General features: G+C 44.7%; 2 protein-coding genes across 6 annotated transcripts in view; both read right to left on the bottom strand.

The window, feature by feature from the left end:
- Window positions 1–1,408: 1,408 nt before the first annotated feature.
- fam20b (FAM20B glycosaminoglycan xylosylkinase) lies at window positions 1,409–14,306 on the bottom strand. The gene is made up of 8 exons (XM_034293659.1): window positions 14,153–14,306; window positions 12,923–13,170; window positions 12,055–12,141; window positions 11,686–11,795; window positions 3,079–3,250; window positions 2,638–2,829; window positions 2,393–2,452; window positions 1,409–2,301 (listed from the first exon to the last, which is right to left on the bottom strand). The coding sequence occupies exons 1-8, from the start codon at window positions 14,279–14,281 to the stop codon at window positions 2,070–2,072; spliced, it is 1,230 nt and encodes a 409-aa protein (XP_034149550.1). The 5' UTR covers window positions 14,282–14,306; the 3' UTR covers window positions 1,409–2,069.
- Window positions 14,307–14,393: 87 nt separating this feature from the next.
- The window catches only part of ralgps2 (Ral GEF with PH domain and SH3 binding motif 2), a 96,491-nt gene continuing 83,181 nt past the window's right edge, over window positions 14,394–27,703 (bottom strand). For 3 of the 5 annotated variants that reach the window (XM_010872025.5, XM_020048954.3, XM_020048952.3), the window contains 4 exons: window positions 26,770–26,862; window positions 25,650–25,755; window positions 25,276–25,367; window positions 18,059–21,727 (listed from right to left, as the gene is read on the bottom strand). In XM_010872025.5, coding sequence (XP_010870327.1) covers window positions 21,698–21,727; window positions 25,276–25,367; window positions 25,650–25,755; window positions 26,770–26,862 — 321 coding nt within the window. In that variant the 3' untranslated portion in view covers window positions 18,059–21,697. Of the gene's footprint in view, window positions 14,468–18,058; window positions 21,728–25,275; window positions 25,368–25,649; window positions 25,756–26,769; window positions 26,863–27,703 lie in introns of those variants that run through there. The other 2 variants (XM_034293658.1, XM_020048953.3) reach the window with 2 other exon arrangements.

Raw genomic sequence — 27,703 nt, 5'->3', positions numbered from 1 at the left:
TGACAACCACTATTTACTTTCTTAATTGGATCTATGATAGACCATCTGTTAATTTGATTTGCCAAATTAGAAATCCTCTTGTCAATTAGCTTCTCTATCTGCTAAAACATAGCATTTTTGTCTCATGATTCAGCCTCTATGATTCTACTCTCCCTTTTCTGATGTGACACTATACAACACCTATTTGTTCTCTGCAAACATCAAAGTGCTGCCTGACTCCTGCAGGTTTGTGCACACTTGTAGTTTACCACCTTAACTCACACAGGAAACAGAGCAGGTACTAATCCAGGCACTTATTTCACATCTGGTAAGGCACCCCACCAGTGTCCAACTCTCATCCACTACCAGACTATGGTGGTCGTCCACAGGGCAGAAGGGGGAGCTTCCATTCCCTACCTTCTGGCAATGACCACACCCTACATCCCTACCTAAGCTCTTCATTCTGCCACCTCAACTCAAGGGCAGCCACCGCCCAGCCCAAGCTCTTCTTCATCCTGGTGAAAATAACTACCCCTTGGAACGAAGCAGAAATGTGACTGGACATTTTCACAAAACTCTGATAACACCGAAAGTTCATAGTGCGATTCCAACTCAATCGCCCCTGAGCTATGCAAAACATTTAATTCCGAGGATTGCATCTTCAGACACTCCATAAAGCATATATACAGGAGCAAAAAAAAAGAGGAAAAACAGCATATTTAAATAGATAATTTTTAATGGTGGAAACACAAAGCAACATAGTCACACCCGCACACACCCAGGCCTTGTTAATGTCAGAACCATACTATGGTACTGCATCCCCGACACTCAAGCACACCCACACACACTCAGACAAACACATTCCAAAAATTACACTAAATTAGATTTCCTTAATATTATAATTCTCATAATTATACTTGCATCTCAGTAATGTTATACAACAGATATTTTAGAATGTACAAACTGGTCACATTACAAATGGAACTGTATTCCCTAAATAATGCAATATCCTCAACCAGAGCCACCCACAGCACCCAGATTAAGACTAACCCTGGACTAAACAAGCCTGTTCAATACATGCCGAGAAGAGACCAATCCAATTTGACAAAAACAAACATTACAGAACCATCAATGATAAATCGAGACGTTCCCAACAGCCAGCCACCAAATGCAGCCTACATTCAGGCTATTGTTCTTACAAGCTTATTTCACACTGGTGAGATAAGAATCAAGTTTCAACCCTGATAAATGTTCATGTCATTTATGAAATAACCATAAAATAACTCACCACTAACCTGACCAACAAAGACAACTTCAAACATTATTTTGTGAAATGTCTCCAAGTATATCCAAATTGAATTTCTCACTAATCCCACTGTATGCCTGTTAGAAAAAAATACTCATGACAGATTGGACAAAAATCCACATAGAATTTCCACTGATTGATCCAGCTTTTTTTAATGGTCTAAAATGACATTGCCCTTCAATATTCACTGTGGTCCACAATTCCATGATCTCTTTAATGCATGTATGAAAAATCTCTAAGTGCTGTCAGTACAGGAATAAGAACTAGGTCTGAGAAAACAGGGCCGAAACAAGAATACAACACAGCCAGACTTAATCATAATCTGAAATGGCTCTTCACATTGGTCATCCTTTGGCTGGATGTTTTATTTAGGGAACATTGTACCATATTGGATGCAGACACATCAGTCAGTGACAATCACAGATTTGACCAGAAACTCCTGGTCATTTAGTCTCTCACCATTGTCCAGTGGATTTCAGTTGGGGTTTTGAGTCCCATGGCCTTAGTTCCCATGTTTACACCAAACTGAGATTTTGGCACGAGGTGCACATGTTGGCGGGTGTAGCGAGGAGAGATGCAAAATAAGTTATGTATCCTGCAAGTGCTAGTGTTGGGGGGGGGGGGGGGTGGTTCAACACAGAGGACTCAACATCCAGTTATTTCAAGTCACTTCTTGTTGCCAGGTCCATTTCCTGTTCCACTCAGGGGCTGTGAGACGAGGGTTTATCACCCAGCTCCTCCTGCCATGGCTCATCCCTTGGTCCCCCTCCCTCCTCCTCACTCTCTATGGGTGAGGCAGGTTAATACGGTCCTCTATCAGGGTGTTGTCAGGGCCCTGCGACTCCACACACTGGCGGATGGTTTCTATGACTCCCGATAGCCGCCTGTCCAGGGCGGCCAGATGGGGCTCTGCCAGGACGGGGTTGATGGGGTCAAAGGTCAGGGCCTGTCGCATGGCCGAACTCAGGGCCCCAGCCCTCAGTAGGTTTAACCTGTTCCACGTAGACACACGCACCCTGCCAGAGGAAGGACATTGAAGAACATTCAAATAGAACGGGATCCTACGGAGATCCTTGTTGGATTGTGTGTGCACGCGCGTATACTCACATGCAGCACTGATAAAGAGGAGCCAGAATGCTTCTCTCATCCAGAGCTGGATTCCCAAAACTGAAAACAAAACCCATAGAAAGGCATAGTAAGTTAGACCCTCAAACACACTTCATGACAGACTGTCCCTCTCCAAAACCAGACTTGTCTTCCATGTCAAACAAATATTAGACCAACATCCATGGTGGAAATGCACCACTGAAGGCGTAACTGTGTTGACTGACAACACTGTGGCCGTTGTTCACCTCTTGGCATTATCCAGCAGGATGAGCATGCTGGCTCCTCCATCGTCTTGGAAACTCTCGTAGTGATGACGGTCCGCATTGCCGATGAGGTAATCGAAGATGGCAGTGTCGATGACGTCCAGCAGCCTGGGCCCGGCGTCGTACGGAGGCATCTTCTTTACTGCCTCACAGTAGCTTTCATCATACTCCCACCTACAAACCCAAACGCAATTTTCAAAGAGAGGACTGGCAATTTAGAACCATAAAAAAAATTATCCCTCACAACTTAATTCTGAGCCTAATTTGAATTCAACCCCAGTCAGATTAAGCTCCTTCAAAGTAAGGATCAGTCAAATGTCCTAACTTCACACGATGTTCCATGCATTAACATAGTAAAACACGAAAGCACCCAGTTAAAGTTACCATATGCAGTTGCACAAACACAGAGACCCACCTACCTACCTGGCCAGTTTGCCCTCCCTGTACGTGCGACCCCAGGGGTGTCTGTGTTTCTGGAGAGGCCAAACATCTGGCAGCCAAAGAGTTATGGAACCCTCCATCATATCTCCCTCAGCACATGCCGGCTCGCTCTCCCTGCAGTAGTAACACTTCCCATAAAAACAGCTGTTATTACCTGGAGAAAGAAGAACGGAACAGGGGGCGCCAGGAAGACATTTCTGTTAACAAATGCAGTCCACTACTAGGTGACCCCTGACACATTATCTTATACACTCACCTAAAGGATTATCAGGAACACCATACTAATACTGTGTTTGACCCCCTTTCGCCTTCAGAACGGCCTTAATTCTACGTGGCATTGATTCAACAAGGTGCTGAAAGCATTCTTTAGAAATGTTGGCCCATATTGATAGGATAGCATCTTGCAGTTGATGGAGATTTGTGGAGTGCACATCCAGGGCACGAAGCTCCCGTTCCACCACATCCCAAAGATGCTCTATTGGGTTGAGATCTGGTGACTGTGGGGGCCATTTCAGTACAGTGAACTCATCGTCATGTTCAAAAAACCAATTTGAAATGATTCGAGCTTTGTGACATGGTGAATTATCCTGCTGGAAGTAGCCATCAGAGGATGGGTACATGGTGGCCAGCCTGCACAGTGGTAACAAGGCATGATGGATCCATGTTCTCATTCTGTTTAAGCCAAATTCTGACTCTACCATCTGAATGTCTCAACAGAAATCGAGACTCATCAGACCAGGTAACATTCTTCCAGTCTTCAACTGTCCAATTTTGGTGAGCTCGTGCAAATTGTAGCCTCTTTTTCCTGTTTGTAGTGGAGATGAGTGGTACCCGGTGGGGTCTTCTGCTGTTGTAGCCCATCCGCCTCAAGGTTGTGCGTGTTGTGGCTTCACAAATGCTTTGCTGCATACCTCGGTTGTAACGAGTGGTTATTTCAGTCAAAGCTGCTCTTCTATCAGCTTGAATCACTCTGCCCATTCTCCTCTGACCTCTAGCATCAACAAGGCATTGTCGCCCACAGGACTGCCGCATACTGGATGTTTTTCCCTTTTCACACCATTCTTTGTAAACCCTAGAAATGGTTGTGTGTGAAAATCCCAGTAACTGAGCAGATTGTGAAATACTCAGACCGGCCCGTCTGGCACCAACAACCATGACACACTCAAAATTGCTTAAATGACCTTTCTTTCCCATTCTGACATTCAGTTTGGAGTTCAGGAGATTGTCTTGACCAGGACCACACCCCTAAATGCATTGAAGCAACTGCCATGTGATTGGTTGATTAGATAATTGCATTAATGAGAAATATAAACAGTTTAGTTTAGTTTGAAAGGTAACCAGGCACGTAAGAAACGGAAGTGAACAAAAAAGAAATGCTGCAATAGTAACAGCACCTAGACAGAAAGAGAGAAACAAGTGTCAAAATGAACGGGGAGAGTACGATAGGAGTTCAGCTCTAGTCGAGAATGGCTACAAGGTATGTTTACTGCCATTATTTGTGTCTTAAGTAAATATGAGTTTATTTCATGGATCTTACTTTCCAGTGCTAACAGTGACATATTAAGCTAATGAATTCTCTTGTTTTCTGCCTGTTCATTTTCTGTTTAGCTCTTACGTTGGTCTATGATGGTCACTGCAAAGAAGTTGAATAAAAGACAGACCATCAGTCAAGGCTGACCTTTTTCAACAGCATAGCTACAGTAAGAGCTTTGACCACCCCCTACCATGCCGCACAACGTGGGCTGAAGGACGGCGGACAATGGGTGGTGGAAGCTGGTCGGAAAATCAAAATGGAGGACACACAGGTGAGCCCTAAAGACATTAACCAACAGACAGTTAATCTGCAAAGGGAAATTCAGGATTATAAATTCCTTCTTCAAAACGCTGAAAATACAAGTCAGGATATAGAGGAATCAATCAACACTGTAATGCTGATCTACAGTGTAAAGTCCAAAGCACTACTGAAGTACCTCGCCGCTCTAAACGCATCAAAACACCAACAAAAGAAATGCTTGCTTATCAAAGGGAAGAAGTAAAAAATTATCAAGAAACCAGGCAACCCTAGATCAGCCGGCCCGCAACAGAAAATGTTGCCCTCTCGAGGTTCTAACCCGGGTCGCCCACGTGAAAGGTTGTGTCGTTAACTGCTACACCACAGAGCTGCATATAGCCGTGTGTCAGTATAGCCAAAACAAATCCGTATTTTTTTCTTTGCTGGCAAAACAACGTACCTTTGTCTTTGATTCGTGAATTACATTTATACAATAACTATCAATAAAGGTGAGGATAACTAACTTTATCAAGTGAAATTATTCCACCATAGCGTCTATGAACTGTGGCTTTTGCAACTGGCCGTTTTAACAGCTTATTAGCCAGTAATAGGCTTACTAGTATCTACTAACTTCCAAGGAACAATCATAAGAATTGAATATTGCTAGCGAGAGTGAAGATGAACTTTTCCATGCCGGAAACAGTCACAATATAACCATATACAGTTTAAATTAAGGCTTACCATGATGTAACTACTGTATGTTGTAGGCAGCAAAGGTGTTTGTCTATCCTGTCCCAAAACGCATGCATGGATGCGTACTTCGAAAATCCACCAGAAACCGTTGCAATATAACCTTAAACTGTTTTATTTCAGGCTTACGATAATGTAGATACTGGAGGTTTTAGCCAGCAAAGTTTTCGTCTATAAGGAACAATTCTTGGCTTCGTCTGCGAGGAGATAAGAACTCGGGACCTATAGCTCGCAGATCCGCTTCTCTAACCACTACGCTGTTTAACAAGGTATACTCAGTCAGTCAGTAAGAGACATTTGCTCTTCGTGGCTGAAGCTCTTCTTGGCTGGCTCACAGTTTATATGAACTGTGGAAAATTTCAAGTTTGTGAGGCAAGGGAAAGGCTAAAGTCAGACATAACTGAAGCTCAACTGTCATCCCCCGCAAACATTTTGGAGAAAGGAAAAGGTGACATTATGAAAGTCTACACTGAAATAAGAGGTCAAGTTACACCTACAGCTGATGTAAGGCGAAACACTGATGCATGTGAAGCAGTAACTGAAGTCATTATGAAAATCATATACGAAAGACTGACTGGTGTTGGAGATTTTGAAGAAGAGCGTGAAAGATGTTGTCTACGTGAGCTGTTGGACCGGGACTATGCACTCTCCATTCATGGTTCAACTGCTGCACAGTCAAATAACACACATCATTGCCTATCCTCATACAGTGCATCAAAACAAGCTGATGCCGCGGCAGAGTTGGCTGCAGAGGAGGCTGAGTACAAGATTGTGCAGGATGAAAGAAAGCAAATGGAAAGGAGAAAGCTCTAGAAGAGCAGCACAAAAAAGAACTGGGAATCTAAAGATCTGAGCTTGAGCGTCTACAGGGTGAAAGGGAATTGGAGGCAGCTCGTGTCAGATTTGAAGCCTACAACAGAGAAAATACACAGATGGGCGACTTGCATGTGCCCACATTCCGTATCTCAGCACCATGCAACACATCGATCTAACATAGCCATGTTGTCTGCAGCCCCCGATGTGGCGCAGCTAGCACAAGCAGGACCGTATCACAATAAGCCGACTTCCTATTCCAGAGCCAACAATGTTCAGTGGTGAGCCAATCTACTTTATTGAATGGAAGGCCACTTTCATATCACTGATAGATCAAAAAGGCATTTCTGCTGCTGATAAACTGTTTTATCTGAAGTAGTATATTAGTGGTCCAGCCCGTAAATGCTTAGAAGGCACCCTTTTTAGAAATGATGAAAGACGCTTACAATGATGGCTGGAAAAAACTCAATCAGCGATATGGACAGGCTTTCGTTATCCAAAGAGCATTTAGAGAGAAGCTATCAAGCTGGCCAACAATACAGTCTAGGGATGCTGAAGGACTAAGAAACTTTGCAGATTTCGTAAATGCCTGCCTGCTAGGTATACCACATGTAAAGGGCATGGAGATACTGAACAACTGTGAACAAAATCTAAGACTGTTGCAGAAACTACCTGACTGGGCAGCAGCCCGATGGAACCGCAATGTTACAAAGGCCCCGATGGAACCGCCATGTTACAAAGGCCCCGATGGAACCGCCATGTTACAAAGGCCCCGATGGAACCGCCATGTTACAAAGGCCCCGATGGAACCGCCATGTTACAAAGGCCCCGATGGAACCGCCATGTTACAAAGGCCCCGATGGAACCGCCATGTTACAAAGGCCCCGATGGAACCGCCATGTTACAAAGGCCCCGATGGAACTGCCATGTTACAAAGGCCCCGATGGAACCGCCATGTTACAAAGGCCCCGATGGAACCGCCATGTTACAAAGGCCCCGATGGAACCGCCATGTTACAAAGGCCCCGATGGAACTGCCATGTTACAAAGGCCCTGATGGAACCGCCATGTTACAAAGGCCCTGATGGAACTGCCATGTTACAAAGGCCCTGATGGAACCGCCATGTTACAAAGGCCCAGATGGAACCGCCATGTTACAAAGGCCCAGATGGAAGGTAAAGACCAGTTTGTGATTTTGCTTCCTTCCTGATGTTAGAAGCCGAAGTTGCTTGTAATCCAGTCACCTCCATTCATGCACTTCACTTTTTGGAGCCACACAGCGACAAAAGGAATCCGCGAGGCATCAAGAAGAACAAGGCAAGTGTCTTCAGCACAAACACAGCTGTGCACTGAGATAAGCAAACATCACACTGAGCAAACATGGGACCTCCACGCACACTATGCCAAGACATAGATCCACTCCACAAGTGCCCAAACCTTATGAAAAGGTAATTAGCAGATAGAAAAACACATGTTAAGGACAATAAACTGTGTTATGGCTGTTTGAAACAAGGTCACAGTGTGAAAGATTGCAGACGCCGCCTCGCCTGTGATACCTGTACGAGGAGGCATCCAACCTGCCTCCACGATGACAATTACGTGTTAAATATGTGAAAGGAGAAAGACAGAGCATGGATCATCCAGCACAAAATAACACATCAGAGACAACATCCGCCATGTCACTGAATGTTGCCAGGGAAGGACAAACCGCTGCAACCTCAGTGATTGTTCCATATGTCTGTCATCTGCTGCAAATTCACACAAATAAAAAACCTGTCTACATCTTATTTGACACTCAAAGTGACACTGCCTTTATTGATGAGCAGGTGAGTGATGAACTGCAAGCGAACGCTTGTCCGGTGAAATTAAAGCTAAACACCATGACGGGAGAAAAGGCAGTTGTTAACAGCTCGGCAATGCTCATCCACATCCCTCCTGCATACACAAAGGACTACATAACGGCAAACCGTGAGAACATACCAACCTGTGAAACAGCCAGACGCTGGAGTCACTTCTTACCAATCGTGGATGAGGACCCACCACTCCTCAGCTGTGAAGTAGGTCTCCTTATAGGTTACAACTGCTCAAGAGCATTAGCACCTAAAAAGGTGATACTAGGCAAAGATGAGGAACCTTACGCTGTTCAAACTGATTTAGGGTGGAGCATTCTTGGCAGTTCAACACCATGCCCTGCAAACAGACAGCTTGCAAAGGTCAGACTAAGCCACCTCAAGAGGAGATTTTCTAAAAATGAGAGATACGAGGAAGATTACATCAAGTACATGAATGACATAATTCGAAAAGGTGATGCAGAAGAAGCTCAGGAATCAGGGATTTCCCAGTGAGAAATGGTACATACCGCACCACAGCATCTATCACCCAAACAAGCCAGAAAGGTTGTGTGTGTGGTTTTTGACTGCTCAGCCAAGCATAGAGGAACCAGCCTTAATGAGCATCTTGTCTGGACCAGACATGATAAACAATCTAATAGGTGTCCTTGTGCACTTTAGGCAGTATCAAGTAGCTTTGATGTGTGACATAGAAAAAGAGAAAAAGTCCAAGAGAGTGACCGCAACCACACCCGCTTCTTACGGTGTAAAAATGGAGACTTCAGCACACAGCCGCAAGAATACAGGATGACAGTACACCTCTTTGGCACAGTGTCATCCCCAGGGTGTGCAAACTTCAAAGTGAGATACTTGGCCAAAGAGATGTCTTGCATATCCACTAGGTGCCCAGTTCATTGCCAGAGACTTTTATGTGGATGATGGAGGGACAGGTGCAGAGACAGTGGAAAAGGGCATACAACTAGCACAAGAGGCACGCAAACTATGTGCAAAAGGTGGTCTGCGACTCCACAAGTTTGCCTCAAACAACAGTGCTGTACTAAACAGTATACCAGCATCAGAACATGCAGCAGACACCAAAACAAAGAACTTTGCTTTTAGTGAGACACAAATAGAGAGAGCGTTAGGTGTTCATTGGAACATGGAAAGGGATTGCTTCACATTCAACATCACATTGAAAAACCAACCATCCACACGGCGTGGAATATAATCAACAGTTGTATCTATATATGACCCTTAGGATTTGTCGCCCCCTATCTTCTCTTGCAAGAAATCGTGCAAGAAATGTGTCGTCAAGGAACCAGCTGGGACTAACCACTGCCTGAACATCTTTAATCATGGTGGAACTGCTGGAGAGAGGATCTCTTCAATCTAGAGAAAATGCAGATAGCCAGGTGTTATATGACTGCTAACTTTGGAGTTGTGGTGAAAAGGGAACTGCATCATTTCTCTGATGCAAGCAACACTGGCTACGGACAGTGCTCATATCTGAGACTGAAAAACAAGGATGGAGATGTTCACTTGTTTCGTTATGGGGAAATCTTGTTACCACTATTCCAAGGCTAAAACTAACAGCAGCAACAGTCTCGGTCACAGTGAGTAAAATGCTCAGAAAAGAGCTAGCTTACAGAGATTTGGAAAAGTTATTTTGGACTGACTCTAAAGTTGTTCTAGGATACATAAGTAACGAAGCGAGACGCTTTCACACCTTAATCGCAAACAGGGCGGAGAAGATATGGGAGCGCACAACCCCTCTGTAATGGCTTTGTTCTGACATTACAAACAAAGACTATTGAACAAACATGTCTCACAGACCGACTGGCAAAGCTCTCTTCCTGGTCATGTTGCCAGTGCAGTAGCATGTCTCAGACAACGACCTCAGAAAGGCAGATCAAACGCACTGCAAGCAAACGACAAAATGCAGCGCTCGTGATCAAAGACCTGCAAAGACAAGTATATCAGGAAGAAATAAAGATACTAAACAAAGGAAATCTGTTACCAAGTAACAACAAGATCTATCATCTCGACGTCTTTTTGGACAAAGATGATGTGGTCAAGGCGGGAGGAAGATTACATTGCTCAGCCCTGCCAAGCTCGTTCAAGCACCCCACAGTCATCCCCAGTGGCCATCATGTCACAAAACTGATAATCGCACACCACCATGAAAGGGTTAAGCACCTGGGCAAGGGCTTCACCATCAATGAAATCCGTTCCAATGGCTATTGACGCACCTCATAAATGTCATGTGGGTGGAGTGGGGGAGCGACAAAACCGCTGCACTACCTCCACCAGGAAACTTTGTCAGAGAAGACTTACACGGACAAAAAAAGATGGCGTCGTTGTGCAGTATCTAGCTGAAAAGTTTTGGAGTCGTTGGAGGAAGGAACATCTCCATAACATCATGCTCAGACGATGATGGCACACACCTAAGAGAAACATTCTAGTAGGTGACATAGTGATGGACACACATGAGACACAAGCAAGGTCTGTATGGAGACTTGGAAGAGTCTCAGACTGTGCCAGACAAAGATGGACATGTAAGGAAAGCTGTGATATCTCTAGGAGATAGAAATCTGAACAAAAGAGGTGAACGCATAAGCAAAATGTCTCTGGTAGAACGTCCAGTTCACAAGTTAGTTCTACTATTAGAGGCCTCATTAGTCCTGAAGGAATATAAAAACAGCGAGGAAGTGTACAGTAAATAATGTTGTATAAAGGGTAATTTCATATGTGGAAATTATAAGTGTTTTAAATTAATTTGTATGAAAACACTTAATTCGGTGGGAGCGTATGTGGCAAAGAATAAGGGTTTAAGTTCCTCTGTAATGCATTGTTTTTATTTAATGTTTCCTGTGCAAATGGAAGTTTAGTTTGAAAGGTCACTAGGCACGTAAGAAACGGAAGTGAACAAAAAAATGCTGCATAAATAGTAACAGCACCTAGACAGAAAGAGAAAAAAAAGTGTCAAAATGAACGGGGAGAGTACGATAGGAGTTCAGCTGTAGTCGAGAATGGCTACAAGGTATGTTTACTGCCATTATTTGTGTCTAAAGTAAATATGAGTTTATTTCATGGATCTTGATTACTTTCCAGTGCTAACAGTGACATATTAAGCTAATGAATTCTCTTGTTTTCTGCCTGTTCATTTTCTGTTTAGCTCTTACGTTGGTCTATGATGGTCACTGCAAAGAAGTTGAATAAAAGACCATCAGTCAAGGCTGACCTTTTTCGACAGGATAGCTACACAGTCCATTACTAGATGACCCCTGACACATTATCTTATCAAATTCAGTTCATTACTAGATGACCCCTGACACATTATCTATGCACATTTCTAGGTCTGTAGGTAAACATTATGGGTGTGGCAGAACAGAAAGACCTGTACAGTGTGTGTGTAAGCATGACTCACCTTGCATTAGGAAGGTACTGAGTAGCTGGTCTGTAGCGACAGGTTTAAATTCAGTCCTCAGGTTGATGAACCTCCCGACCACTAGGGGCGCTCTCCTGAAACCCAGGATCCTAAAGCAGATAGAGGCCTGTCACTCCACAACACCACATCATACAGATGCCCAATACCAAACAAAAACGTATATATACACTGACCAGATATAGAACTTTACATGTTAACACATAAAAATAGTGTTGGTCCCATGTGTCATGAGCTGAAACAAACTACATTTTCAGTACACACACATCTGTAACGCCACTCACGTAGTCTATAAATGCGGGATGTTCAGGTGGATTGTGACTGTTTAAAGCAGTAGGTGGACCTAAGTACCTGTCCAGATGAAAAGCTGCCACCTCGGCGTTGTGCCTGTCATAACCTGCATATGGCTCTCCTTCTACCACGTAGTCTCTGCTATACCTGGAGGGAGGGAGAGACTCACTCAGCTTCTTACAACTGCCAGAGTAGAAGCACTGTGCATAATCCAATCAAACAACCAGGACTGCATTTAAAATGACAGACACTTCAGATCTTGCTTTCCGCCACTCAGAAAAAGACACCCAAAGGACTCTGTGTCATAGTCCTACATAGGTCTGTTTTTAGACAGAACCGCACCGCCATGTTTATTCAGGCACCAGGACAGTTGTGACGGTGCAACCAACAACCAGCATTGAACGGTCCCGAGAGACGACCCATTACCAGACAATAACATCCATGTATTTAGCGGCTGTTTTATGACAACAGGCAAGATACCAGACAACTACAGTTCCCTGCATGCCTACTTTATTTTCAGATAATTATTCAACCTATAGCAATGCTGTAAATGAATGATTTTGAACAATGGTTTTCTTACCATAATCCATCTGAATCAAACTGTGTCAGTTCCAAACACACACTACTTTTGAAAATGCAATCACCTCTGCAGCATCATTGTCTGTAACCTACGTTGGCTTAGCTACAATTAAATACACTGCGCCATCTATTGGCAAATATGTGAAGACACTGAAATCTGACTTGAATTGCCATACTGAAATTAGCATTTTTTTTTGCATAAAGATACTGTTGGCAAGTAAGGATTTTTATAAGTAAAAGTGAATCCTCAATGATAAAACCCCTCATATTTTTTGTTATGGGATTACCCAATGGAAACCAGGGGTATCCCACACTACGCACCCCTTCTGGAGAGTTATTCCTTGCTCACCTCTTGGGTTTGAAGACCACCTTCTGGCCTCCGTCCAGCACCAGCAGAGCTTTGAGCTGGGTGCCCTTATAGCCCACATCTGCACGCTCCACCCGGGCCGTTCCCAACGCAGTGAGGACGGCAGCCAGCTCTGGAGTCTCCTCAGGGTACACCTCCCTGGGGCCCACCCACTGGCTGGCCACCTCCCAGGGAGACTGGAGCGTGTGTGTCAGCCGAGCACCGCGGGAGAGAGACAGACCTGCCTCCATCTAGGAAAACACAGCCGTCAACATGAATACGGTGCGACCAAGTAGACACACACACACACACACACACACACTCACACACATTTGTTTTCCCTGTCCAGGAATCCATGTTCGCAATCTCCTAACCCTAACATCATTAACCCCTCCCTAACACCTAACCTGTAACCCCTACACTTAACCCCTCCTTAACATCTAACCCCTACACTTAACCCCTCCCTAACATCTAACCTGTAACCCCTACACTTAACCCCTCCTTAACATCTAACCCCTACACTTAACCCCTCCCTAACATCTAACTTGTAACCCCTACACTTAACCCCTCCTTAACATCTAACCCCTACACTTAACCCCTCACTAACATCTAACCTGTAACCCCTACACTTAACCCCTCCCTAACATCTAACCTGTAACCCCTACATTTAACCCCTCCCTAACATCTAACCTGTAACCCCTACATTTAACCCCTCCCTAACATCTAACCCCTACATTTAACCCCTCCCTAACATCTAACCCCTACATTTAACCCCTCCCTAACATCTAACCTGTAACCCCTACATTTAACCCCTCCCTAACATCTAACCTGTAACCCCTACATTTACCCCCTCCCTAACACCTAACTTGCAATCCCTAAATCTAAAAGTAACCCAGATTCTAACACTACACCCAATTCATTCTCTAAACCAGGGATAATCAACTCTTATCCTAGGAGGACTGGAGCCTGCTGGTTTTCCGTTCTACCTCATTATTAACTAGACCCACCTGGTGTTTAAGGTCTAATTAAGTCCCTGATTAGAGGGTTACAATGATAAATGCAGTGGAACGGGCTTGGAGGGCCAGAGTTGATTTACCCCTGCATCAACTCCTGAGCTGGATGTCACATTCTCCCTTGTGGGGTCAGATGTCAGGTTGTACTATATTTGTTGGAACTTTGTTTCCCGACATGTACACAGACCTGGATCAAACACAGACACACACAGAGATGTACCTTACGGAAGGCCCGGAGGTCTCGCCGGCTGGCGGCGGAGCCCTCTCCTCCATCCAGGAGAAAGAGTTTGGCCAGTCCCAACAGGAGCACCACGGCGACCAGAACCACCACACGCTGCTTCAGCTTCATCTCAATAGCCTCACACGCCACCCCCGCCTGGATCTCTGTGTGTCCCCCTCTCCCTCGCTTCACCCCTGGAGCATGGCACCTGCCTCCTCCACCGGTGGCCTCCCCCCGGCCAGGAGTGCTCTTCTTAAGGGCAGGAGGTGCGGATCTCCTTTTCACCGCCACGCAGACAGCAAGACCAGGATCCAACTGTACCAGGAGAGAGAGAAGACATTAGTAATGAAAAAGTACAATCTTTTAACAAGGATTTTACTTTACATAAGAGACAAAAACAAGAGGTGTCTAGATGCCCCTGGCTGACACCTATAGGTAGAACAACAAAGACATAATTATACTGGGCTCAAATCCAAACTGTAAATTGTAATCCAGGCCAGCGTCATTGAAGCTTAGAGAGGTGCACCTAGCATACACAGAGAAACCTCACTGACTACTAGGTACACTTCCTGACAGAAGGCAACCCCTCCCTAAACTGCTGTTTGCTCTCTATTCCCAAGAACCCATACCGCTTACATTTCACACATCACTCCCTGACTTCCTAAAAAATATGTTTAGGTTTTGATGGTGAATAACACCTGAAAGCATCATGGCGGTTTGGGATAAATTGCGAATATAACATGACAAAGCATGGCCGAGCACTTGCATTCCCTCAGGTATGAGGGGCCTGAAGTCCCCTCATACCTGATGGTATATTGGCCATACACTACAATCCCTCCGGACTTATTGATAATGCATCACATCTTTCAACCAAACAGCATACAGGACCCAGACTGCTGGACCCAATTAAAAACAATCAATGCTATCTCCAGAAATAACTACAGTAGAGAGCTAAACTCTCCACAACATGGGACAGACGGCCCGACCTAATTGTAGATGCCATGTCTATGTGCTACTATGAATGTCACAGCGTCATTAGAAAACTTTTCTAAAACAGGTTTACAGTATTGCTTGACAGAATAAACTCACCATAAAACAGTACGTGTTTTACGCAATTTACTGTATAAGGACGGTTACCTGTCATTTGAAAGCTTCGATTCGGGAACACGAACTGTACAAGATGTAGTTGGCTACTAAAAACTGTTAGTTATTTCGAACAAAGCAACTGTTAATTGGCTAAGTTAAATATTGTTAGCACATCCAACCCTGTATAGCAGTGGCCACGCAGGCAGGAATACCAGTAGACTCCCTTCCACACAATCGGTCTTTCATTGAACTCAGTAGTAGCAAAACTACACATCCCACTCAAGGAGGAACAGCGCTTGCTAAGCTAATTTGATGGAGTGCTAGCTAACAATGTGGACATCAAAATGGCCCACAAATAGATAAAGTAGCTACCTAGTTATCATCAGGCAGGCAAGCTCATTATTTTCGACCATATTCGCATTGACAGTCGCTTACGCTAGCGTACAGCCTGTTTTGCTTTCGCCCTGCAATGCAGTAACGTCGACGTAACGTTAACGCAAATACAAGCTAACTACCGATATACAGCAGGTTAACCAGCTAACAACGCAACTTAGCCAGCAAGCTCGCTGCTACTGCAATTACAGGAACTGGCGAACTGCTACGTAGTATTTCCAACTGCAACGTTGTAATTACCTACGCGACGTAGCGAGACAACGTTGACGACCTAGTAACTGTAATACCCGAAGAACTACTTTGACATGTTCCATAGATCAAAGCTTACGTCTATTTTTAATAAGCGCTAGTTAGCTACCTAGGAAGCAAGCTAACATCAATCATTCTAGCTAGCTACATGTTAAGAGACTAACGTTGATTGTAAATATGTGGTTTTAGCTACAGGTAGCTCGCTATCAGCGAGTCTATTGCACTGGCTTACCTTAAGGATAATCGCTGTTGGATGTCAAAAGACAAGAATGCAACCACATGTATTTATTCGTGGGACTATGTGAAATTCTGTATTCATCGATACTGTCAAAAAGGGCTCATCTCTCCATCCTCCGGCTTTCCTTTCCTCCGTCCTTTCCTACGACTCCTCCTACCTTGACGTTTACACTTCCGAAACACTTCAAGCACGCCGATGCTTTAAAGCAACCGCGACAAAATGCATCCAAAATTATGGGATTTAATCTGTCAAATTTCAGTTTAGACACAAGGTTGCGCTGTTGCCTATAATAAAGCATTATCATACTGGCTAGCCTATTACTACATTACCATAGACTACTTTCAATGGACACAGCAACAGTTCTTACATTTTCCAAACTGCTACATGTTTGGAAAACCATGGAGCGGTCATATCTGAAATGTGTGCACGGTTGTTTGTAGTGCCTCTGTAAATGTGTGCAGTGTCTGCACGATGGAAATTCAACCTCTTACATTATTTTATTTACCTATTCATACAATTAAGTCGCTCTGGTTGTGCAAATGACTGCAACAAAACTACCTGTAGTTGTTGATCAGTCTGTCATCTTGCTGGAAGCATTTTCAATTCAATGTTGAGGAATGAAGCGTTTTCACCAGACACAACAGCACCCACGTTGTTTACAAAGTCAACTTGAAAGAACCTGTCAAGGTACCTGGACAGATCTGGTTGTAAACACTATAGTATTCTAATTATATAAATGGTCAAGCATACAGCTGGTTCTGTGATGTTTTAGGGATGCTTTGCACAACTGGATAACTTGCTATCATTGAAGAAATCATATTTTGCTCTATATCAGGTAAAGATTAACGCAATTCACCTGTGACCTTAATCTGAAGTGTACCTGAGATATGCAACAAGACAGTAAATCAAAACACTAGAACGTCTGTCAGAATGGCAGAACAGCATTACATTTTGTCCCAGATTCGGAGGCATCGATTAAAACTACAGAAAAAAAATAATCAAGCTCAATGGAATTTAATTCTTCAATTTTTTGGTTTAGATTAAGCTTAATACGTCCACAAAACCAGGCCTTTAAGTTTTGGAACGGCCCTGGATTAGTCAGTATCCAGTCAAATGTCATGTCAGAATGTTGTGGCAGCAGGACCTAAAACAGGCAGTTAATGCAAGAACGACAAATGGTGCAGAGTTCTGCCTTGAGTGGGACAACATTTTTCCAACGTTGGCTAGCAGTGATAACACACAAATTAGGGCAATCACATTTTCACAGGGAGGCACCAGCTGTTTCAAACTTTGTTAATATAATAAATGGAGTATTAAAAATCCTCATATCATAAATATGAGTGTGTGAATACTGAGCGTGATGGGTTAACAGCATATGAAGTCTCTTGGAGGGCTTGCTCCTGGTATCCCTGCAACAAACCTCAGCTGGTGTAACGACACAGTTGCTTTGTCCAACCACACAGAATATAGCCAAGACAATGATGGTCTAATCAATGCCAGTACATGGCAAAAAGCTTTTCATCACATTCCCCTCTTACTGCGTGTGTTTGTGTGATGGGGGTGTGTTTGTGTGATGGTCAAAAACTGCTTCAGCGGAGCACCAAACAGAACCAAGCAGCCCAGCACCGCTGCACAGTTCACACATTTGCCCTTTTGTAGGTCAACACTGGAATCCACAGCTGCATGTCCATTGTCTAAAATGGCCTCCTCTCTTTTGTTTTAATTATTACATAAAGGCTCTTCAGGGAGAAGCTGCATCTTGATAATGTACATTTAAATAATTTGATGTTTTATTTTTGTGTGTGGGGTGGGATGAGTGGAAAAATGAATTCATTGAAAAAACAAAAGCCTACGCACACATGAATGCACACAAAGGTTTTCCTAACCACATACACTCAAACACAGTCACAAAAATGAAAGTGAACCAGGAGGGCAGAATATAAAAAGGGTAGAGTGTTTATTGGTTGTCTGGCTGAGACCCGGGTCACATCACTCAGTTCAGAGGTCATAGTGCAAACCCTGGCCATTTGACATGGGGGGGGGGGGGTCTCACACCAGGGTCAGGCTACACAGAGGTTGAGGGCTGGCACGTGCACACATCCCACAGGGGACGTGGACAGGGGTAGGTGACGTCTTCAACACATCATAAACGTCACTCTCCAGGAGTCATATTGAGTAGAGTAGGTAGATGTTGCCTCTAGGCCCTGGTCTACGGTCAGTATCATATTTTCTTCCCTATTGTTTACAGTTAGGATTGAAGGTTAAGAAACTGACCCCGGAAATGTGTCTAAAGGCAACGTCTCCATCTCTACAGCACACATACAATGACCACATGACACCCGTATCTCATTAAAACCACCCAGTCACCTCAGCTGAACTGAAGGATCTGTCCCAAAAAAGACTGCGGCACAAAATCGAGAAAAGCAACTTCACTCAGCACATTCACAAACTGGTTGTGCAATTGTACATGTAGACACAGCAACCGTGGAAACTGGTTACAATGTGGAAACCTCACAAACAAACCTTTTTGACATTCAGATATTTCTCAGAAACAAAAAGCCAACTGTGGATGTGTGAAAACTCAATGATGCACCTACTTCCCCTCCTACAGCTACGTAACATTGACACTGGTATAGGCCGCTACGTCGCTTGGAAGAGACCCTGGTCCTCTTACTCCCATTGCCTCTCTGTCCAGCTTCTGTTTTGTCAGAGTTCAATAAAGCCCTTTGTTTCAACTAGACTTCACTGTTCAAACAAACTCTGCACAAAATATGCAGTATAATGCTGCCCACTGTTCAACAGTGAGGGAATGGCAACCTAGAGGTTCTGCCAATCTAAAGCTAAATAGCAGGTAAAAAACCTTTTTTTTTTTTTTTTACACACACACACTGCATGATCAGCATTCATCCCTTTGAATCAGTAAAACACCCACCCACCAGTTCCATTTCTTTCACCGCCTCTACTTGGATTTCTCATCCACTAGTCTGTTTAACATTAAAGCCCTGCTGAAGGCTAGCGGGTAATGAAGCTGCAGCGCTGTAGCTATCCTCGTGCATCTGTGGGGTCACTCTGGGATAACGTCTGAGAGCAGAGAGTTGAAACATCTGAAATGTGTCATTCAAGTGGAATCTGTAGACGCTGCTCATAACAAATAATATCAAATTACACCAAGCCCACTGTTAACCATTATGAATTGAATACATCAGAACCTATATCAGGGGAACCTCTGTATGTTCTACCTATTCCCATTAGCTTAGCCACTAACAGACAACTGTTGCTCCGCTGGCTTCATGGGAGTTGGAGTCTCTTGGAGATGACACAAAGTAATTTGCAGGTGTGAGAAATACAATGCTGGACAATAGACATGCTAACTAAAAGACATAGCGACAAAGTGATGGAGAATGTAAACCATTGTTACCAGTCGGGACCTAAAGTAACAGTTGAGTTGAGACAAAAGACAGGAGAGAATGAAGGATAAAAACAATTGTAAAGCATCCTTTCTGAAAGTACTATTTAAATACCTAACCACACACCATCCATACTCCATTCCATGGATTCAGCTTATTTCTTTTTACTGTAACTCTTGCTCCCAAATCGGACTAGAAACGTGCATTTGGTACATTGGTGCACCCCGCTCATACACACTGAAGGTTGAGACCTGATCCAATGTCCCAAACCACGAACACTCTGGCCCGGGTCTACTCCAACTGCTGGCCAATCCATCTGGCGTCACAAACCAGAAACTACGGGATCGGTGCAAGCAATATGGTGGACATTTTAGCCAACTGGAGGGGAAGATGGAGGGCTATAATGGGAATGAAATGTAGGAGTACTTTATCTCTGTGAGGTGGATCCATGAAACAACTTGCCTACACCGATCCACGATAATGACAATGCCAGGATGATGGACCAGTTCAAGGCTTGGTAACCCTGTTCCCGGGGAGCTCCAGGGTACAGTGTTGATTTTATTTATCTGACCTATAAGACCAGGAGTTCAATTTAATTGGCTGACTAATTAGGCAATTCATAATCCCAGTAATTGACCGAACTGTTAAAGCAAAATCCTGTGACTCTCCAGAAACCAGGTTTCCTATTCCTGGACCCGGGGAACAGTCTAGAGGCTCAACCCAGACCAAGTGTTATAGATCTTCACCGTACCTCTTTGTGATCAACTCATAGGTGAGAAATCAGAAGAAAAATAATTACATCAAAACAAACAAGTGAATAAAAAGTACAAAATTGTCATCAATAAAATGTTAAAATAAAATGTAACAGAAATATAACAATATTAAAAACCAGACATGTGCAATTCAACTATAGGGGTAATACTGCCGATACAGCCCAAACACAACACCACAAAGGAGACTAAATAACTAAAGAAATCATTGAAATGGATTCTGAAGGGCTTCTGAGAGTTATGTATCTTATGTCAATGTGTCTGTGTCTGCGCTCATGAGTCTATGTGAGTTCAGGACCTGAATATCCCAAACGTTAAAGCCACAACCCAAAAAGTGTTGAGATAAAACCCATACGTTTGTGTGGACTCAACACTATTCAGACGTTCCCTCTTTAAAAAGCTTTTCAATTCTTTAGTATGAATGTCTGGTGAATCCAGAGCCTTACGTGAAGTCAGAAAACTGTCCAGGAACAAGTAAGCATAAAGCCTGTTCCTAAGAGATACTGGGCCCATAAGTGTGCAAATATCGATTGCTTAAGAGTTTGTTTTGCTTTCTTCGTACCGGTAATGGTACCTATAGCTCCACGCGGATAGATGCGCAGCAGAGAAAGAGAATCAGAGTAAACCATAAAACACTAGTAGACATCTAGATTGTGTGTGTGTGTGTGTGTGTTTTTTTTGCTGGAATAGATTGAGATTTGAGAGCCCTTAATGTTTACAGTGCTGCAATCAAGCAGGCCAGTCACATTGACCCCATCATCCCTCGTCAGTGTGAATGTGCGGACGTTGGTGTGCACGTGTGTTTGTGTGAGTGTGGGAAAAGTGTTTCATTATTTGGTTATCCCAAGTGAACTGTGTGAAGACATCATGTGCGTGCCAAAGAGTGATAAAGAAAAGGGTCTTTGAAATGCAGTTCCATTGGGTTAGTCCACTTTTGAGTGAGTGTATGTGTGTGTGTGTGTGAGACAGAGAGCTTGAGTCCAGCCCTAGAAAAGGACAGAGTTTGTCTCCCACCAGAGCAAGGGATGTCAAGAAGAAAGCAGATGAAAACAGGGATGAGAGAAGCCACATCCGTCCATCCTTAAGAACATGTCTATCCAACCAGGAGAGAGGAGAGGTCACATCCCATAGCTCCACAGGGCTGATGGGAAAAACAACAAAGAGAGATAACTAGTGGTGTAGGTCCTCATTCACTGATATATTCAGCTAAATTAACCACGACGTCTACACACACATTCACACAAGCACACACAGCTCCTTAGGTTTAAGGCAGTGGTGGCAGGTGGGGCTAGGGTCAGGGGTAATAGGTCAGGGGTCATGGCAGTGAAAGCTCCTGCTGTTGTATCACTAGCCCTCCTTTTCTATTTCTCCTCTTTCACCTCTCCATCATCTCCAGCAACACTTATTCAAAGGACATCAGATTGTCTGGGACCTAGGAGAGAGACGGAGAACGCGTTTAAGGATTTTACCAACTACAACAACAGTATTACCAGGAAAATTACATTACAACCTGTTTTCACACTATATTACATGAAATATGGTACTGTATGTTTTGGTAAACTGTGAATCTTATTATTATAATTATTACTATGATTATCATCATCATTGATTTAACAATGTACAGGCAATGGCAATGTACATTACCCGTCAAACGTTTGGACACACCTATGAATTCAAGGGTATTTCATTAGTTTTACTATAACTCATTGTAGAATAATAGTGAAGACCTGAAAACTATGAAATAACACATATGGAATCATGTAGCAACCAAAAGTATTAAGCAAATTCATTTCATATTGTAGATTCTTCAAAGTAGCCCCTAATAAATGCTTCACACAGTTCAAGTAACAGACATCTCAACATCAACTGTTAAGAGACCTCATCATCATCATCATCATCTTCTTCCGCTTATCCGGGGCCGGGTCGCGGGGGCAGCAGTCTAAGCAGGGATGCCCAGACTTCCCTCTCCCCAGACACTTCCTCCAGCTCTTCCGGGGGGACACCGAGGCGTTCCCCAGGCCAGCCGGGAGACATAGTCCCTCCAGCGTGTCCTAGGTCTTCCCCGGGGTCTCCTCCCGGTGGGACGGGACCGGAACACCTTCCCAGGAAGGCGTTCCGGAGGCATCCGAAACAGATGCCCAAGCCACCTCAGCTGACCCCTCTCGATGTGGAGGAGCAGCGGCTCTACTCTGAGCTCCACCCGGGTGACCGAGCTTCTCACCCTATCTCTAAGGGATCGCCCAGCCACCCTGCGGAGAAAGCTCATTTCGGCCGCCTGTATCCGGGATCTTGTCCTTTCGGTCATGACCCAAAGCTCATGACCATAGGTGAGAGTAGGAACGTAGATTGACCGGTAAATCGAGAGCTTCGCCTTGCAGCTCAGCTCTTTCTTCACCACGACAGACCGATACATCAACCGCATTACTGCAGAAGCTGCACCGATCCGTCTGTCAATCTCCCGTTCCTTCCTTCCCTCACTCGTGAACAAGACCCCTAGATACTTAAACTCCTCCACTTGAGGCAGGCACTCTCCACCAACCTGAAGTGGGCAAGCCACCCTTTTCCGACTAAGGACCATGGCCTCGGATTTGGAGGTACTGATTTTCATCCCCACCGCTTCACACTCGGCTGCAAACCGTCCAAGTGCATGCTGAAGGTCCTGGTTTGAAGGGGCCAACACGACAACATCATCCGCAAAGAGCAGAGACGAAATCGTGTGGTCCCCAAACCTGAAACCCTCTGGCCCCTGGCTGCGCCTAGAAATTCTGTCCATAAAAATTACGAACAGAACCGGTGACAAAGGGCAGCCCTGCCGGAGTCCAACATGCACAGGGAACAAGTCTGACTTACTGCCGGCAATGCGGACCAAGCTCCTGCTTCGGTCGTACAGGGACCTGACAGCCCTTAGCAAGGGACCCAGGACCCCATATTCCCGAAGCACCCTCCACAGGATGCCGCGAGGGACACAGTCGAATGCCTTCTCCAAATCCACAAAACACATGTGGATTGGTTGGGCAAACTCCCATGAACCCTCCATCACCCTGTAGAGGGTATAGAGCTGGTCCAGTGTTCCACGGCCTGGACGAAAACCACACTGTTCCTCCTGAATCCGAGGTTCTACTATCGGCCGTATTCTCCTCTCCAGAACCCTGGCATAGACTTTCCCGGGGAGGCTGAGAAGTGTGATCCCCCTATAGTTGGAACACACCCTCCGGTCTGCCGTTAAGAGACCTTTATGGTCTAATTGCTGCAAAGAAACCACTACAGAAGGACATCAATAAGATGTAGTAATTTGAGTGCCTTGTGCTGTCCCACCTCAAGACCATCTCTGATCCTCTACTAGACCCACTGCAGTTTGACTAGAGCCAACAGGTCTGTGGACAACGAGGCCAACAACACTCTTCACTTCATCCTCCAGCATCTGGATTCCTGGAACCTACGCCAGAATCCTGTTTGTGGACTTCAGTTCCACATTCAACAACATAATTCCCGCTTTTCTCCCAGATAAGATTTCCCAACTGGGAGTGCCTGAGTCCACAGGTGGATCACAGCCTTCCTGTCCAACAGGAGGCAGCATGTGAGGCTGGGGAAGCACCTGTCTGACCCCCTGACCATCAGCTCCCCTCAAGGCTGCATCCTGTCCCCCTACTCTTCTCCCTGTACACCAACAGCTGCACCTCCAGACACCACTCTTTTAAGCTCCTGAAGTTTGCGGATGACACCAACATTATCAGACTTATTTCCGATGGAGACGAGTCCGCCTACAGGTGGGAGATTGACCATCTTGTGTCCTGGTGCAGACAGAACAACTTGGAGCTCAACGCCCCAAAGACATTGGAGATAATGGACTTCAGGAGAAGCCCAGTTGCCCCCCCCCCCCCCCCCCAATCACCCCAAGTTCTCCCCAGTCAACTCTGTGGAGTCCTTTTGCTTTCTGGGCAAAATCATCGCCAGAGACCATCGGCCAGGATGTTCAGCTCAGGTGGTAGCTGAACATCACCTCTCTTACAAAGAAAGCACAGCAAAGGATGTACTTTCTGCAAAAGGTCAACCTTCCAATGACACTTCTACACTGCCATCATAGAGTTCATCCTGACCTCCTCCACCAAACACAAGGGCAGGCTGCAGCGCATTATCCGCTCTGCAGAAAAGGTGATTGGCTGCAACCTGCTATCTCTACATTACCTACACACCTCCAGGACCCGGAGGTGAGCAGCAATGATTGGGGCTGACCCCGAAAATGTACTATTCAGAGCTCTCCCTTCTGGCAGAAAGTTGAGCTCTATCAGGACCAAAACCTCTCACCATAAGAACAGTTTCTTTCCAACAGCAGTAGGCCTCATTAAAAGGCCTCCAGAATCAAACTGACCATAGCCCACTCCCCACATAAACACAGAACCCTCAACTGGACAAATCTATAACCCCTCCCCACATACACACACAACCCTCAACTGGACAAATCTATAACCCCTCCCCACATAAACACAGAACCCTCAACTGGACAAATCTATAGCCCCTGCCCACATACATACACAACCCTCAACTGGACAAAATCTTGCACCTTAAATATACTATTTAGTTACTATTTATGTAATTAATTAATACTATTTTTATGCTCAGTCCACTGTTCTTCTTTATTTCCCTTATTCCTTTTGTATTAATTGTTGCACCAATGGTCAGAACAAATTATTTGTTTTTGGGAAACTTACTTGGCAATAAAACTCTGATTCTGAAGAGACTTGGGTGGGCCAAGAAACACAAGAAATGGACAGTAGTCCTGATATTTTTGGTTCCAAACGCAGTGTTTTTATGAGAAGCTGAGTGGGTGAATGGATGATGAAAATAGTAAAAATACAGTAACACCCTTGACTGAGTAGTTGTGTCTAAATGTTTGACTGGTACTGTATGTGGTAAAACTTTCTAAGGCAATCAAGCCTTAAGAACAAACCTGAACTGAGGGCTGGCTTGTGCACATATTACCTGTTGTCTGTTGCTCTGGCAGGCTGCGCTGAGGTGTTTGAACCACAGCTCTGCGTTCGACATGCTCCCTGCCTGGAACTTATAGGAGTTACCTAGGAAACACACAGACACTCACAGGGTTGGCATTGTAGCAGAGAACAGCGATTCAGGCCCACCCAGCGCTGGCCAGAGGCCTGTATGTGTGCATGACGCAAATGAAAAGCTCATGTGACTTACATGACAGTATATAATATATTTCTAGGTTTAAAACTAGGGACATGCAAATCGCCTGAAAAGTTGAAGTGCGTTTGGCTGAACACTGCCGGCTGTGTGCGATTGGCTGAACACTGCCGGCTGTGTGCGTGATCAGTTGATTCATTGATTGGCAGTCTCACCGTGTTCAGAGTCTGTGAGCAGAAAGACGTCACGGTGTTCAGGGTCTTCTGGCATGATGGCCATCAATCCCAAAACACACACACACTTACTACTGGATGACTTGAACTGGGAAGAGAGAAAAGGGAGAACATCTACATATTACCACTGATTTTCATTTCTCCTCTTTCTCCTCATTCATTTTCATGGGTATCCAAACTATTTGCGTAAGCCAAATGGATGTTGGGAACTTCTTCACAATGAGTGTCAGCAGCAGTACCTTCAAGACCATTTCATGATCGCAAAAACAGATCGGACTGGTTCCAGGATGTGAATAAAGCGGTCAAGTATTTTCTAAATCAGCCCTGAAAATGAGTCCCTTTAGATTTGCTACTACGATTGGTTGGTGATGAACCAATCTCTGATGACTTTGTTTTTGTTAAACATCCTTCATTTTCAAGTCAACTAAACAATGGTAGGCGTCTCAGACTGAAATTTGTAGCAAACAATGGCGCAGTGAAAGATTTCAGTCTGAGTCGTCAGGCAACACTTGTATAGTCCTAAAAATATTCTGGCTGTAACTGAAGACAGAGAGAGGGGGGAAAAAGGACTTGCGAGACTTTTGACAATGTCTGCAGACCGCTTAGTCTTCGTCGGGAGGATGGCGCTCTCTCCCTGTGTTACCACAAGGTTCCCATTACCCTGGGAGTGACACGGAGGACTAAGATGAGGTCATCGCTCTCATTATCCAATGAGTGCTAGCAGCTGCCGCTCCACTCGTTTCAAATCCCTCCATTTTTCTCTCCCGCTGCGCTAGCTACCAGGCCCATGACAACATCCATTCACCCCCCCCCCCCCCCCCCCCCCCCGTTTGCACGTCTCACTCTCCTGCTCCCTCTCTCTCTCTCTGAGCTCCTGTGTAGTTTCAAACGTGCTGAGAGTATGGTTCCCTGTAAAAACAGATGCTGTCCAAACACATTCCCTCCCAATCTCGCTCTCCCTCGCCTTCATTTGCTGCCTGGCATTGTCCCGCTGAAACGATAGGGAGAAGACAGTGGCGAGGAGGACGGAGGCCAAGAGAGTGAAAGAGGACGAAAATAGGTTGGGAAAATGGAGGATGGGAGGGATGTACGTGGAACTCACGTGTTTTCTCTCAGTGGCCTTCAGAGACTTGGCTGGGTAGTAGTAGAGTTGAGTTCCACTCAGAGCTACCCAATACTTGGTCCACGACGCCACCTATACGCACAAGGGAGGGGTCAGAGGTTGTGGTGGTGGTGAGGTCACATCAGTCTAGCAATTCTATAGACAAAGTGTGTATACAGAGGGAGAAAAAACAAACGGGCCTTTAACTCCAGTCCATCCATTTACTAGCCCGGTTCTAGTGGAGAACAGCCCAATACAATTCATTTTAGATATTCTGATCATGTTTTCTGTATGTATTTTACATCAGTCTATTTCATTGATATATGTATACTGTACGAGTGCCCAAATATGTTTGGTTAGGCAATAGTGGCACCAGTTAATTAATGCCAATAAAACACCTATTTAATATTTACTGCATACGGTTTTTGCTTATACCCTGTTTTCTCACCAATTCTGTGATATTTGCCCCTAGAAAGAACACACTCTCCAGACTTGTAACTTGAATGAACTCATAGGTGCGTAGGACAGAAAAACAGAGATGAGAACATTCACTGATGGTTTGGTCTGAGGTTTTTCCAGGCCTGGTTGGTAGGAGGGTAAAAGCGGAGTAAAAAAACAGTAATGGAGTCTGGCCTTCATTGAGTGTGTATGTATAACCACATATGTGGCTATTGAAGAAGTTGAAAATGGAGAGGCCAAAAAGTCTTATCAAAAGAAACAGTTATTGGGGTCCATTTCACAGATAAATTAAGCCTAGCTCAGAAAACTGATTGTTAGTCCAGGACTTGGCTTAATCTTCCTCTGGGAAACCAGCCCCTTTCATAAGCCTACATCTGACCTGTCAGCCTCAGGCCATGTAACCATGTCCAAATGAGTTTCCATCCTTATGACAAGATTTAACACAAACACCGGGAGATGACAGCAGACAGCAGAG

The sequence above is a fragment of the Esox lucius genome, chromosome 8, assembly GCF_011004845.1.
Source record: "Esox lucius isolate fEsoLuc1 chromosome 8, fEsoLuc1.pri, whole genome shotgun sequence".
Taxonomy (NCBI): Eukaryota; Metazoa; Chordata; class Actinopteri; order Esociformes; family Esocidae; genus Esox; species Esox lucius.
This window is presented reverse-complemented; position numbering and strand designations above follow the sequence as displayed.

Excerpts from the sequence above, each read along its gene's own strand:
- fam20b (XM_034293659.1), bottom strand. The coding sequence starts at position 14,281 with ATGAAGCTGAAGCAGCGTGTGGTGGTTCTGGTCGCCGTGGTGCTCCTG. Across the intron at positions 3,251-11,685 it reads CAGTACCTTCCTAATGCAAG|GTAATAACAGCTGTTTTTAT; the intron begins GTGAGTCATGCT and ends TTCTTTCTCCAG. Across the intron at positions 2,830-3,078 it reads AGGGAGGGCAAACTGGCCAG|GTGGGAGTATGATGAAAGCT; the intron begins GTAGGTAGGTGG and ends TTGGGTTTGTAG.